The sequence below is a fragment of the Elgaria multicarinata genome, chromosome 17, assembly GCF_023053635.1.
Source record: "Elgaria multicarinata webbii isolate HBS135686 ecotype San Diego chromosome 17, rElgMul1.1.pri, whole genome shotgun sequence".
In the NCBI taxonomy this organism is placed as follows: Eukaryota; Metazoa; Chordata; class Lepidosauria; order Squamata; family Anguidae; genus Elgaria; species Elgaria multicarinata.
The window spans coordinates 21,376,700-21,390,979 of NC_086187.1; the positions used below are offsets into that span (position 1 = coordinate 21,376,700).

The 14,280-nt window shown below is 45.1% G+C and overlaps 1 protein-coding gene across 1 annotated transcript in view; it reads right to left on the minus strand.

Moving 5' to 3' along the window:
- PDGFA (platelet derived growth factor subunit A) overlaps positions 1–14,280 on the minus strand; it is a 62,264-nt gene that overhangs the window by 18,095 nt on the left and 29,889 nt on the right. The window contains exons 3-4 of the mRNA XM_063143655.1: positions 3,246–3,350; positions 2,061–2,248 (exon numbers count right to left, since the gene is read on the minus strand). Coding sequence (XP_062999725.1) covers positions 2,061–2,248; positions 3,246–3,350 — 293 coding nt within the window. The remainder of the gene's footprint in view (positions 1–2,060; positions 2,249–3,245; positions 3,351–14,280) is intronic.

The window sequence follows — 14,280 nt, forward strand, 5'->3', positions numbered from 1 at the left end:
GACATTACTTCCTCCAAGCTTCTTTGGCCTCTAAAACTGGAATTGAGGAAGGCCAAGCAACGCCTCTCAAGAAACGAAATCTGGCCCAGCTGCCTCTGGTTGCCGAACCCTGCTTTCGGATCGCCGTCCTGAGAGAACAACCCAAGAATTCTGCTTGTGTAAACAAACCCAACAAACTTGATTTAAAAGCCGATGAGAACAAAATCCCTCACCGATGAATGCGCCGGTGAATTTTACCTCTAAAGAGGTGCTGTCGATTTGTATAAAACCGACAGTGGGACTCAGCCCAACCTGATGAATACATACCATCCATTTGGGGAAATATTTGTTTGATAGATTGTGGCAGGCAGAAAAATTGGATTTTGCCTAATGAGTAAATGTGGCATGAAGCCATAAGGAGTTGCAAATCCCAGGAGAAGAGTGTATATGAAATACATCCCCCACTCACCGCCCCAGATCAAAAGGGCTGTGTTTCCACAAATAAAAGCTCAATTTAGCCTACATAATATTTAATTTAAGAAACATGGCTGTGGAGGGATTTTTACATTCAAAATGTCCCCTGAGTCATTCTATCGTTCTAAAATCAAGAGTGAGGTTGTGGGAAAAGCAAAATTGAGTCTGCTGGGTGGTTCACGCTGTTTAGCCTTCCTAAGCATTGGGGGATTATAACTGACCCCAGAGCAGTATAAAACAATACGTTAAAAAAAACACCACCAACTTTAATCTGCATCATTCTTTAAATATTCTCCTACAATGAGGGGGTTGATTGTGGGGCGCGTTGCAGCCTCCACCAGCATCATGTGTGTCTATGTTTTAGTTTTAAAGATTTCTCGAGAAGGGTAAGGCAGACAATTAGACCCCACTTACATGGAATTCGGGAAGAATTAAAACAATGCACCTCTGAGGAATTGGAGCAGATTCTAAATGATCTCAACGTTGATCACAACTTTCATGGAGCAAAACAATAGCTACCCCAACCTTGCGATTCTGTTGCATGTTTAAGCTTGCTTACCAATCTGCGTTGTGTTTTCATTCCTACCTCTGCAAGTTTTGGAGTTGGAGGCAGGGGAGCGCAGGATTAAACAGACCAGAAGTCCATGAGAATGGATAGGAATTCATATTGGGGGGTCATTATGACCCCTGGATGCCATCTGTATATAGTTGTACCCCTGTCCAATAAACAATTATGACTCAGGATACTTCTAGTGTAAATCTTGCCTCTAGCACAAACTCTGTAGGTGGTCTTCGGTCAATCTCTCTCTCTCTCTCTCTCTCTCTCTCTCTCTCACACACACACACACACACACACACACACACAAAGACTTAACCTATCCCTGTCTGAAATATAGGAGTAACAGTACTGACCTCCCTTGCAAGGTCGCTGTCAGAATCACAAGATGCTCATCCATTCTGAATACTTTTAGTGCTATGTCACTGTTGAGGTTTCAGAGAGCTGCCACCACACAGAAGACCTGGAAGGGCACTCTAGACATAAGGAGTGGTGAGGGAAAGTGGGCGGAGCCTCCTAAGGGAACCGGAGGCATTTGGGTTGCTGACAGGGGTGGAGTCCGAGGGGCAGAAGTCACGGATCGGGGTGTATCAGGAGGTAAAGTCAGAAAGATCAGATGAAGCACGGCTTGTGAAAGAAGAGATGGAGGGAGGGCTATGGGCGGAGCTTGGGGAGTAGTTCCAGGCCTGAGGGTCAAAAGGGGGGAAATGGGCAGAGTTGTTGAAGGGTGCAGGGGGATTTCGGGATGGGGCATAGTCGGAGCAGAGGCCTCGGCCAAGAGTATGTTGGGCTATAAGGGGAAAAGCCTTGAATTGTACAAAAATAATTCCGGTCAGGGTGAAAAAGAGAGATAATCTGCTTGGCCCATGCGGTCAATGAAGCGGTCAACGTAAGCCCACGCGCACCAACCCTTAATGGAAGAGAGACGGGTATCTGCTTGGCCACTGATGGTGAAAATGTAGGCGGCAGCACTGAACGGAAGACGTGTAGAGATGCCGTGCCCCACGCCCCGTGCCCCACCGGACTACCCCGACGCTCTGGTCCTCCTCACCTTGACGTTTCTGTGGTGTATCCGTGACGGCTGACACTTCACGCTGCTGGTGTTGCAACAGCCCGTGCAGCGCTTCACCTCCACGCACGGGGGCCATATCAGGAAGTTTGCTGACGTCGGGTCGATCTGACTCCGAGGGATCTCGTATATAACGGTCCGTGTTTTGCAGACAGCCGGAATGGCCTCCTCTGTCAAGGGAACAAAGTGCAGGCAAGTAAGCCACATTCTCTGCCCTGCCCCCACCCACAAAGTGTGGGCTAGATTGTCATGGAAGTGGAAGGTTACAACAGCTGGGGTTGTTTAGCTTGGAAACAAGGAGGCTAAGGGGAGACCTGATAGAGGCGTACAAAATTATGCCTGGTGTGGAGAATGTGGAAAGGGAGGCATTTTTCTCCCTCTCCCATAATACTAGAACCCGGGGTCATCAGGACAGGGAGATTCAGGACAGATAAAAGGAAGCACTTCTTCACACAGTGCAGAGTTAAACTATGGAACTTGCTACCACAAGATGGGGTGATGGCCACCAATTTGGATGGCTTTAAAAGGGGGGGTTGTACACATTCCTGGAGGAGAAGGCTATCAATGGCTACTAGTCTTGATGGCTGTGTGCTATCTCCAGTATCCAAGGCAGTAAGCCTATGTGCACCAGTGGGTGGGGAGGGTGGGTGGGAGGGTGCCGTTGCACCATGTCCTGCTTTGTGAGTCCCTTGTCAGCAGCTGGTTGGCCCAGATGAACCCTCGGTCTGATCCAGCAGGGCTCTTATGTTCTTTTGATCGCCTGATGGTCAACTCCACCCCACTCTACGTGGGGCTGCCCTGAAGGCTGGTCTGGAAGCTGGAGCTAGTGCACAACACAGCACCACTTTTCCTAACTTACGTTTCACTGTGAACATGCTTCGACATGAAAAATGAATGTAAAGAATTTTTCGGATGTGTTACTCCACCGGAAGACAACTGACTTGTGCAAGAGGAAAAAAAGCAGAAAATAAGAAATCTTGTGTGTGTGTGTGTGTTCCCTCCACCGCCCCTTGCCTTCAGGTTTAAAAGATCTTTTTCTCCCCCTTTCCCCCCTTGTATTTTTAAACAATGACTTCTTTTTTTCAAGGTCAGCTGCAAAGCCCTTCAATCAATCACCCAAAACTCACAGCGTTTCAAAACAATATATTTCGTTTTCCCGTTCCTTACCGACGCTTCTTTTCCTACGAATGGGTCTCGGGCGATTGTCTTGCACGTGTTTGGCAACGTGAATACTGTGTGATATCAAATTGGTCTCTGAGACATCATCATATCCTAAAAAAAAAAAGGCGGGAAAAGAAAAAAATTCAGGGTTTCATATTCGTTATTATTCTTATTGGGTTCTGGAAACTAGTTCATTAGCCTTTTTTTGTCTGTTTAATTACAAAAAAGCATTGCGTTAACCAACATTTCATTGACCAACTGTTTCAAACACAACCTTAGTTTCACCTACATATCTTCTTCTCAGAGTCTCAAGAAATCAAAATCATTGAAAATATAATACACGATGTAGCAGGAGTGCAGAAAAACAGGCCCTTGGCCCTCCAGGGTTCCCCAGAAGGCCATGCCCCCTTCCTCTTTGCTCCGCCCCCTTCCTCATGGCTCCACCCGTTCTTCCTGGCTCCGCCCCTTCTTCCTGGCTCCGCCCCCTTCCTCCTGGCTTCGCCCCTTTCCTCCTGGCTCCCCTCCCTTCCTCCTGGCTCCGCCTCCTTCCTCCTGGCTCCGCTCCCTTCCTCCTGGCTTCGCCCCCTTCCTCCTGAATCTGCCCCCTTCCTCCTGGCTTCGCCCCCTTCCTCCTGGCTTCGCCCCTTTCCTCCTGGCTCCGCTCCCTTCCTCCTGGCTCCGCCCCCTTCCTCCTGGCTCCACACCCAGTTCTCCTGGCTCCACCCCCTTCTTCCAACCACCAATCATTTGTGGTTTCCTGGGATTTGCCCATTCTAAAATGCCTGTCTTGGCAATAAGAGCCTTAAATGCTGGTATTTTATTTTTATTTTTTAATATCTATATGTTTTGCTTTAGGCCAGGCCCCTTTCCTCTTCAGCCCTGCCCAGCACTAGAATGCAGCCCTCAAAAAGCTACTCTGAAATGAAATTTGGCCCTTGGGCTAAAAGACGTTCTGCATCCCTGCAATATAGGATGGAGTTTGCCAGGTCTTTTGCATGTACCCTTTTTAGAATCAACATATACTAGAACTGAGAAATGTTTCTTCAAGTAACCTTCCAGTCTGTTTCCAGGAACAATTCAAAGTGCTGGTTATGACCTATAAAGCCCTATATGGCTTGGGTCCAGGTTATCCAAAAGACCATATTCTCCCTTATGAGTCTGCCCGTGCCCTGAGATCTTCAGGGGAAGCCCTTCTCTCAGTCTCACCACCATCACAGGCTTGCCTGGTGGGAACACAGGAGAGGGCCTTCTCAGTGGCTGCTCCACTGCTCTGGAACTCTCCTCGCAGGGAAGCTAGACTGGCTCGCTCCATGATGTGCTTTCAAGGCAAAACTCTTTTTGTTCCAGCAGGCCTTTGGGGAATAGTCTGGACCTCTGTTAATGCACTGGATTTTTCTTTGTCATTTGCCTTTTAAACTTTTAAATCATTTCATACTAGAGATGGTTTAATTATATTTTTTAACTTTTGTATATTTCTATGTATATGTTTTTACTGTATATGTTTTAATTTTGTAAAGCCGCCTTGAGTCCCAGTATTGGGGAAAAGGTGGGATACAAATAAATAAATTATTAATAATAATAATAATCCTTGAAATTCTTTGTTCGATAGAACACCTTTATATGCCCCCGTCTCCATCTTTATGATTGACTAGGTGGGTTACATCAATAAAAGCAATGCATTCCTTTATGTAAAACTATCTCACACGCACGTCACCAAGAAATAACAGGAACCTCTTTTATATCTACCAACTACAGCTACGGACGGCTGAACTAAAACTATCATTTGCAAAATACTGGAAGTCAAATTTCAAACCAAGGAAAGCAACGTGGTTTAAGAAAATTTCAGAGGAAGTGGTTTGGAGTCCAATTAACAGCTCTTCAAACTTCAACAACTTATCATCAGGATGTAATTCAGGCCTGGAGGCCAGTGGGTATTTTTACATCATGAATAAGCGTTCCATTTCAAGCTCCAATCAAGATTTTATTAAGTTGTTACGAACGATGCTCATTACTAGATGTTACTTTTCCTTTCTTCCCATGCATTTGGATATTTCATGTGATATTTATGCTTGTTAGAAGAATTATTAGTATTCAGGTGTAATGTGCGGAGTTGTGTTAAAATAACATTTTAAAAAAAAACACAAGACAAAAGCAGAAACGAAACCATAGGGGCACTATTTCTTTAAAGCCTCAAATGCCCCATGAGATCCGCCAACTGAGGGAGTAAGCACTGAAAAGGCCCTGCTTTGCATAACCACGCCCCACACTTTCAACCAAGGGTAACATCGCTCCTTCCTTTGCCAGTCAATTATCCCAATGGCTTTGTATTCATTGGCCAAGACACAGGAAATTGGGAGCAGCTTTATTTCTTCTCAATGGTTAACTGGGTAGAAAAATCACCCACATAGATTCTCCCTATAACTCTACTGATAAAATGGCTAGAGACTTGGTGCTAATCTACACCAAGCAGGATGTTGCACTATGAAAGCAATATATAAAAGGCAGGAGTCACACTACCGCTTTATAGCAGCATTGAAATGCAGTGACAACTGTTGGGGCTCATTGACACATATCATATACCGTTTTCATACCACTATATCCTGCTTGGCTCCTTCCTTTTATATACCACTTCCATAGTGCAATATCCTGCTTGGTGTAGATTAGGCCTTGATTTATTACCCTGAAGTTAAACCTGTCTGCCTTCTAGGGTGACCACTTACACATCACACACAAAAGAGGAAACATCTCTCCAAAATAAGAGGACGCCATTGCATAAAATGATTCAATGTGATAGTCGACGCCTTCAAATCAAGGACTGTCCTCTTTAAAGCAGGACACATAACCACTGAACTGCCTCCCCTTCTCCTTTCTCAACGCAGACAGGGAGGAAGACCATGCTGTCCTGCCCATTCCTTCGCACAGAGGCCAAAAGGAAATGTGACAAACTGTGGCCATTGTGGGCCGTTTTCCATGAGACTGCCATCTCAACCATCAGAGTTCCAATTCACAGGGAGAACTTATGCGTATACAGTAGGGTCTCCTTTACAAATATGTACACACACCATGCATGGACAGCAAAGATGAGAGTGCAGTAAACACAGCCCAGCCCTATCTGCTCCATGCAGTTTCAATCCCATGGAGTGGAACATACGAAAAGGCCTCATACAGTTTGCAATTCATGGCATTTTTGAGCCTGCTGTTACTTTTGCTCTGTACTTACATACACATGTATCCAAACCAGCCCACTGAGAATACTTTATGCGCTTGAGGAAAGACCACGGATCGTTACGCCACAACAAATGTTGACCTAAGGAGCCCCAAGACTGTTGTTTTTGAGCCAATCTAGGCTCACCTTAGCTGCCGTTCCAAATCTGTCCAATTCTCACCTACTACCCCATTCAAGTCATTCACATATGGGGCACTGACCTGGTTTGTATGCAACAACAACCAGGCATACAGTATGGGTTGAGTATGGTTTGTCATTGAATCATGGTTTGTCATTGAATCATGGTTTGTCATTGAATCGTTATGTGCCAACCTTGCACATGGTTTAATGATGAACAACCCAGGAAGAGAACCCATGGTTTGTTGCTAGGTTGTGGTCTCTGGGTTGTTGGTGGCTAACAACCCATCATTAAACCATAGTGTAGAGTTTGCACATAATGACAACCCATGATTAAACAACAATGCATGATTCAACGACAACCCATATGCAATACATACTCTAGTTTGTCGATATGTGTGAACCAGTATCTCCATTCTTATAAAGAGAACTTCACACTATTGCCTCTGACAGATAAGAACAGCTTCTAGATAAGGAACCAGTGTCGTGTAGTGGTTAGAGTGCTGGACTGGGACTCGGGAGTACCGGGTTCTAGTCCCACTCAGATATGAAGCTCACTGGGTGACTTTGGGCCAGCCACTGATTCTCAGCCTAACCTCCCTCACAGGGTTGTGAGGATTAAATGGAGTGTTTGAGGGGATCATATAAGTTGCCCTGGGTTCCTTGGAAAAGGGGGAAAAGGTAGGATATAAAGGAAGAAAGGAAAGGAACCTCTCGTGCAAGCACTGAGTCATTACTGACTCTTGGAGGGACACCAGCTTTCGCTGACGTTTTCTTGGTAGGCCTTATAGCGGGGTGGTTTGCTGTTGCCTTCCCTGGCCATGATTACCTTTCCCCCAGCTAACTGGGTACTCATTTTACCGACCTCAGAAAGATGGAAGGCTGAGTCGACCCAAGCCAGCTGCCTGAAACCAGCTTCCGCTGGGATTGAACTTAGGCCGTGGGGAGAGTTTCAGCTGCAGAAACTGCTGCTTTACCACTCTGCGCCACACGAGGCTACAGGATATAAATGCAATAAATAAATAATAAAATAAATAAGGAACTGTCTGCAAATTAAAAAGGAAGCTGATATTTGTTTGTTTCAGGGCACTGCCATTTCACAAATATGTTTAGGCTAGTAAAGGTTTTCATTGGCGACTAACGTTCACAGCCTCGCAAATAATCCCACAATATCGCCTGCTGTAACATAAGGAACACCCTGTGTCCATCTGTAACATGAGGAAAAAATTCCAAAGTAGATTTTAGGATGGAAAAAGAGTATATATGGTGCTTTCCTCCCAAGGGAGGCCAGTCTTCAAATGCTTAGGAGTCAAATAAAAACATACTTGTTTAGACAGGCATTTTCAGGCCAAGTGTTTGCGTACAAGCTCCCTATATAGTTGAGTTTTATGACACTCTGCAGCATTTTATGCTATTTTATATGAGACCCATACTTTTATTGTTCTGTGAGCAGCATCAACCAGCCTGGATTTCTTTCTGAAAAGGCAGGCTGGATTTGCCATTTTAAACTCAAAATAATAAATGCGTCTCTTTCTGCCTTGTCATTTAACGTGGATTAGATGGGTAAGGCGAAATGGGTAGTATCCAATGTTAGTTCTACTAAGAGTAGGACCACTGAAATGAATGAGATGCGTTAATCACAACTAACTCAAGTCCCACTAATTTTGATGGGTCTACTTTAGACTACTAGCCTTCGTCTTATACTTAAGTTGTCTAGCCCAAGACAATAACACTTCCACAATTCTGTACAACTGGTGCCTGACTGTCCTTTAATTGGGTTTCTGGCTTCCTAATACCTCAAGATGATTGGTGGAGAGTTTCATCAAAAGGAGTTAATGACATGAGATGGACTCGTGATAGCTAGAAATGGATCCGGCGTGAAGGGTAGGTGTGGTTGGACAGACAGAGAAATAGGAAAGTTTCTAGTTGGAGTGATTGGAACTGGAATATAGTCACGGGGCAGGGAGAACATAGGAAGATCCCTGCTGGATCAGGCAAGGATCCATCTAGTCCAGCACACTCTGTTCACACAGTGGCCAACCAGCTCTCAACCAGGGACCCACAAGCAGGACAAGATGCCATAGCACCCTCCCACCCATGTTCCCCAGCAACTAGTGCACACAGGCTTACTGCCTCTGATTCTGGAGGTAGCACAGAGCCATCAGGACTAGTAGCCATTGATGGCCTTTTCCTCCAGGAATTTATCCAACCCCCTTTTAAAGCCGTCCAAATTGGTGGCCATCATCGCATCTTGTGGTTGCGAATTGCATAGTTTAACTATGTTCTGTGTGAAGAAGAGGAGGAGGCTGTCCGGGTTGCTCTCTACATATCCGTTATTTGTTGAAGGTGTGTATGTGTGTGTTTGTTTCTAATATGTCCTGCTTTATTTTTAAATGAAGGACCAAGCTATAATAGTGTGTGTGTGTGTGTGTGTGTGTGTGTGTGTGTGTGTGTGTGTGTCCATCCATCCATCCACGCCATAGTGCCAAGACCATAAGATGTTTTGGTTTCATGGTCACAGAATCATAGAATAGTAGAATTGGAAGGGGACCATTGAGTCCAACTTCCTGCTCAATGCAGGAATCCATGCTTTAGGGAGGATTCCTGCATTGAGCAGGGGGTTGGACTCGACGGCCTTAGGCCCCTTCCAACTCTACTATTTTATGATTCTATGACCATGAGACCAAAACATCTGAAACTCAGACTGCATACTCAGGGCGCCCCAATGGGTATCCAACCTGGGCTTATTTTGCTTTTTTATATGTTTTAATTCATTTAAATGTGTCTGTGTGGTTGAAGTCTGCAGTAACACCTTCAACCACTAGGGTTAGACTTCCCTCACTAGCACAGAGCTCTGCAGTCCGTATAATTTGAACCCACAGGAGATTAGTAGGCTGAAAGAAGCCTTCCCCTTGCTATGGGGCAGCCCTTCTTCACGGGAATGGACTGGACAGACCCCTCCAATCGTTTGAGTCACTGGGGGCAGATGTCCCTAACTAGTAAACATGTCAATATTGGCAGCTGTGTATGTTTAGTTGAAGGCACTGCTGTATCAAACCTAATAAAGGCTTAATAAAAAGCAAGAGGCCGAAATGTTTCGGGCTTTTCACCAATAAATTCGTTTATAGCATCCTGAGACTATTCTCTCTTTTGGTGTTCTTTCTGGATGCTCCCCTGCTTTGCACCCTAGCGGCTATTCCAAACTGACCGAAGCCGGCTCCATTGGCTAGCTACAAATATAGCACAAACAATGCTACAAATAGAGCACATATTACACCTCTTTTGCCTCTGGTCACTCCAGTAGAGCTCTTGCAGCTTTAACTGTTGTGATGAAGAGGGAATTTCACCAGGTGCTGCATGCCTACAAATGACACCTGCTGAAATGCCCTTTCCTGTACAATTGCTAAAGATGCAGGAGCTCGGTCCTCCTTTCTATAGGGTCACCCTACTTTATGCCCCCTCCATTCAGTAGCCGCCCTCAAAGGTCTGAAGCAGAAGTCCGCTCGAGCCCTGTGGTCTTTTTCACTGGAGGTGCCGAGGGCTGAACTTCGGACCTTCTACATGCAGAGCATGTGTTCCACCTCAGCGTTACGGGACCTCTCCAAAGCAAACAGCCACAGCAGGGCAACTGCGCCTTCATCCCACATGCAGCTATCGGGGAGAGTGTTGAACAAACAAACTCTTATCTACATATATCCGGGGCCACGTCAGGATGCTTTTATAAGAAGGAACCCAATTTTAGGAAGGGGGGGCAGTCCCCTCCCCACTGCTTCGCTCAAGAACATACACACACACACACACACACACACACACACACCTTAAAAAGACAGAGGGATCAAGTAAGTTTATTATACAGTCACAGACCCACTGAGGAAGAAAAAGAAAAGGAGGAAACAAACTCATGTTAATGCCTCAAGAGTAATTATTAAAAGCTACTGAAAAGCGAACGATCTCCAAGCATGGTAGAGGTTGTTTTTAATGCGATGGGGGGTTGTTTATTTGCTTGCTTCTGTTGTTGTTGTAGCTGGTGGTTGTTGCTTAAACTTGCATCTTTGGTTCTTGCAGTCCTCGACTTCAGTCAGCAAAGACTAGGCTGACAACCATTACCCAGAGGGGCTTTTCTTCTGCTGCTCCCAGACTGTGGGGCCTTAGCTAGACCGAAGGTTTATCCCAGGATCATCCCGGGGTCATCCCTGTTCGTGTAAATGACACACAGGGGATCCCGGGAGCAGACAGGGACGACCCCGGGACGGTCCTGGGATAAACCTTCGGTCTAGCTAAGGCCTGGAATAGCCTGCCGGAGGAGACTCATCAGCTTGACGGTCTTTTAGCGTTCAAGAAAGCTATAAAGACTGATCTCTTCCGGCAGGCCCATCCAGTGGAATTTTAGAATACTTTTAGGATACTTTTAATATGCTTTTAGGATGTTTTTAACAGTGTATGCTATGTTTCTAATCAGTATTTTGTGTATTTTATGCTTCCTGTTGTTCCCCGCCTCCATCCAATCGGAGAGGCGGGTAAGAATTTTTTTTTATTATCATCATCATCATCATCATCATTATTATTATTATTATTATTATTATTGCAGAACGTTGCCTTTTGCTATTCCCAGGGCAGAATCCAAAGGGGCACTTACACCCCTGTTTGTGGTTGTTGTTGTTTTGTTGTTGTTGTTATTATTATTATTATTATTATTTAAACACATTCCACAATACAAAGCCGTAGATCATGAACAACATCTGTGCAACTCAAGAGTTGCCCCGTAAGCTGTTCGTACACAAACTTGCCAAATATGGGCCAGATCTACACCATGCAGGATATGACCCTTTCAAAACGTTTTGAAAACTGTATCTGGAGCGTGTCCTGGGCCCCAACGGTTGTCACTACTGTTATTAACCATTTTAAGGCAATAGTGTAGATCCCGCCCAGGTAACTGGCAAATGTAATTATGAGTTAGAATGAGACCCCGACGATTCTTTACCTCCATGCCAATGGGTCCTGCCAACTGTGTTACGTAAGGGAGATGTAGCACTTCCTAAGGGAAGTCCTCAAGTGAGTGGAAATGCTCATTTCTGGAAGAGGGAAGGAAGGCGGAGCGCCGTCGTGCAAGCTCTATTGACCTGCGTCTTTCCAGAAACCAGCATTCCCAATCGTTTCAGGTTGCCCCAGAAGTACTAAAAGACCATGAGGGGAGCTACACTAGTACATGGAACGTTGTTTTTACAGTCATTGAACGTTTTTGAACTATTTAAAACGTAGCAGTTTTTAAAACGTTTACTTACTTTTCTCTTTCCGTGGGAATGCATTCCTTTTGGCCACACTAAGAAAACAAATCCGTTTGTTCTTTTTTTGCCCCCATCTGCCAATTTCCCCTCCCACTTCCTCTTCTCTCCACCGGCAAACAAACCAGGAAGCAGCCTCTCAAAACTGAAACTAAAAAATGTCTGCAAAAAAGAGACTTGCGGGGGGGGAAACGGCTCCAACTTTGGGCACGGAAATTACATAAACATGCCCCCCAGGAATGCGATTGGCTAATTAAGAACTACAGGAAACCCATTTAATACGATGAAATCAGCCACATCATACCAAATAGAACGACTTATTTCAGAGAAGTTCAAAATAAAAGGACAGACAACAATAAATCGTCTCAAACTGAATGTCATGTGGCGAAATACTACCAAACGCACACTTAAAAATGGTAAGACTTGACTAGTGTAACTTGACTAACTTGACTAGTGTAGATCCCTTCCTGGTGAAGGAAGGCAGGGGTCAACCCAGCGTCCCTGCAAGGTAGGCTCCTGGATCCAACATCTAGATTCCCAGGTAGCCCTTCCCTAGCCCTGACCTTAGTCAGGAAGAGCCAGCCCTTCAAGGAATAAAACCACACACACGCTTTAAGGACCAAAGCCGGTTTATTTACACAGACTAAAATCTAACTCGTAAGGCTCTGGTCAGGCAGCGAAAGCTGTAGGAAAGGGAAGAAGGGGCAGAGGAGGAAGGGGGAGGAATGAGGTGGGGTGCAAGTTCTCCATTGGATTCTGACCCCAGACTACTACATTTATTCCCGCTAGAACCCAACACATCAACATGATGGGCTTTTATTGACCCATGATTTCATTCATGAAATGCCTATCCCACACTTCCAGCACATAAAGCTCCCAGGACAGCTATGATCATGTGCCTCCTCCATGCTCATTCAAAGTTAAACTTTATTTTTAAGAAGTTTATTTGGCATCACTTCTCCCACATTGTAGCAGGGCCTCTTTGGTGGCAGCCCCCAAGGTCTACACAAGTGAATTTTCTATAGGGGGGAATCAAGATCCATACTTGGAGAAAACGTTGTGGTGAGGGCAAATCCTGCCCTCCGCCCTGATGCTGGGTGGTCCATTCCTCACTCTGAGACACTCTCAAGGGAGCTGCACACACCTACCCAAGGTTAAGGCTGTTGGAGAATTTCGTCACTGCACACAAAAGATGGGTCAAAGCTCCGAAAATGATCACATCTGTGCCAAAAATATTCATAAATTGCTGAACACATGCTCACGTCTGTCTCATTCCCAATTCCCGGTTTGATTTGGGCAAATTTCCTAATTTGCACAAATTTTAAGGGTGGACTGAATCAGCTCCCCTTTAGCCTATTTGAGGAAATATGCATGAATCTCCCATTCAGTCATGACATAATTTGTGCACATTTCCCGTTCACGTAGAGCAAGCAGCAAGCACAAACTGGAATCAGACACAATACGAGAGGCGAGATCATGTTCAGAGAATCTCAGAGATCTCAAACATCACTCATTCACACCCATCCTCTACTCCAGGGTCCTTGCAATATAGAGACAAACATTCCAGCTACCACAAGGCCTAGCATTTTGCTAGAAAATCCATTAAATTGCATATCATCTAAACCTCCCCTGCCAACAGACATTTAGAGTTTTTATTTCTAAATGTTTATTTATACACATAGATTAACATATGCAAATTGGCACCCTCTTTTCCCCTCTCTTTGGGTGAAGGGGGTTCTCTTTTTTGTGTGTGGCAACGCATAAGCAGCCACGCTCCCAACGACAAGGGAGACCCAGGTTCAAATCCACACTCAGCCATCCGACTCAAAAACTCTCCACTGACCTACCTCGCAGGGTTGCTGTGAGAGGAAAGACAGGAGGAGGGAGAAGCATGGCTGTGCTTTTGAGCTGCTTGGAAGAACGGGGGGGATATAAATGGAAGAAATAAAAAAGGCAAACGGTAAGGGAAGCAACATTGAGCGCTGCAGACTTTGAGATAAGAAGCCCAAGGGCACGGCCTTGTAGTGTTTAATTATCGCTGCACAGCAGCTAGTATCTTTCTTAGATGCTTTAAAAATAAAATATGATGATTGCAGCTCTCTGTGTGCACAGGAACAATGCTACCTCTATAAACTCTTCCCTGGCTTTTTTTTTCTTTTTCAAAAAGCTCAAATCATTTGAGAACAAGCAGCAACCCGTCGTGTTTTCCTTTTCAGCCTCTCAGTTGCAGAACAAATCCTTTATGGAGAACCTTAACCTTTCAGAGTGGCATCTGAAACAACTGCAGACTCTGGGACCGTATCCAGACATGTCCCGTTCCTGAAATAATCCAACCACATGGGTTAAAGGGCCATGAGAACAGGCAAAGATAGAAAACTTGGCATTCCGCTTATCGGAAGACGACGACAAACCAGTT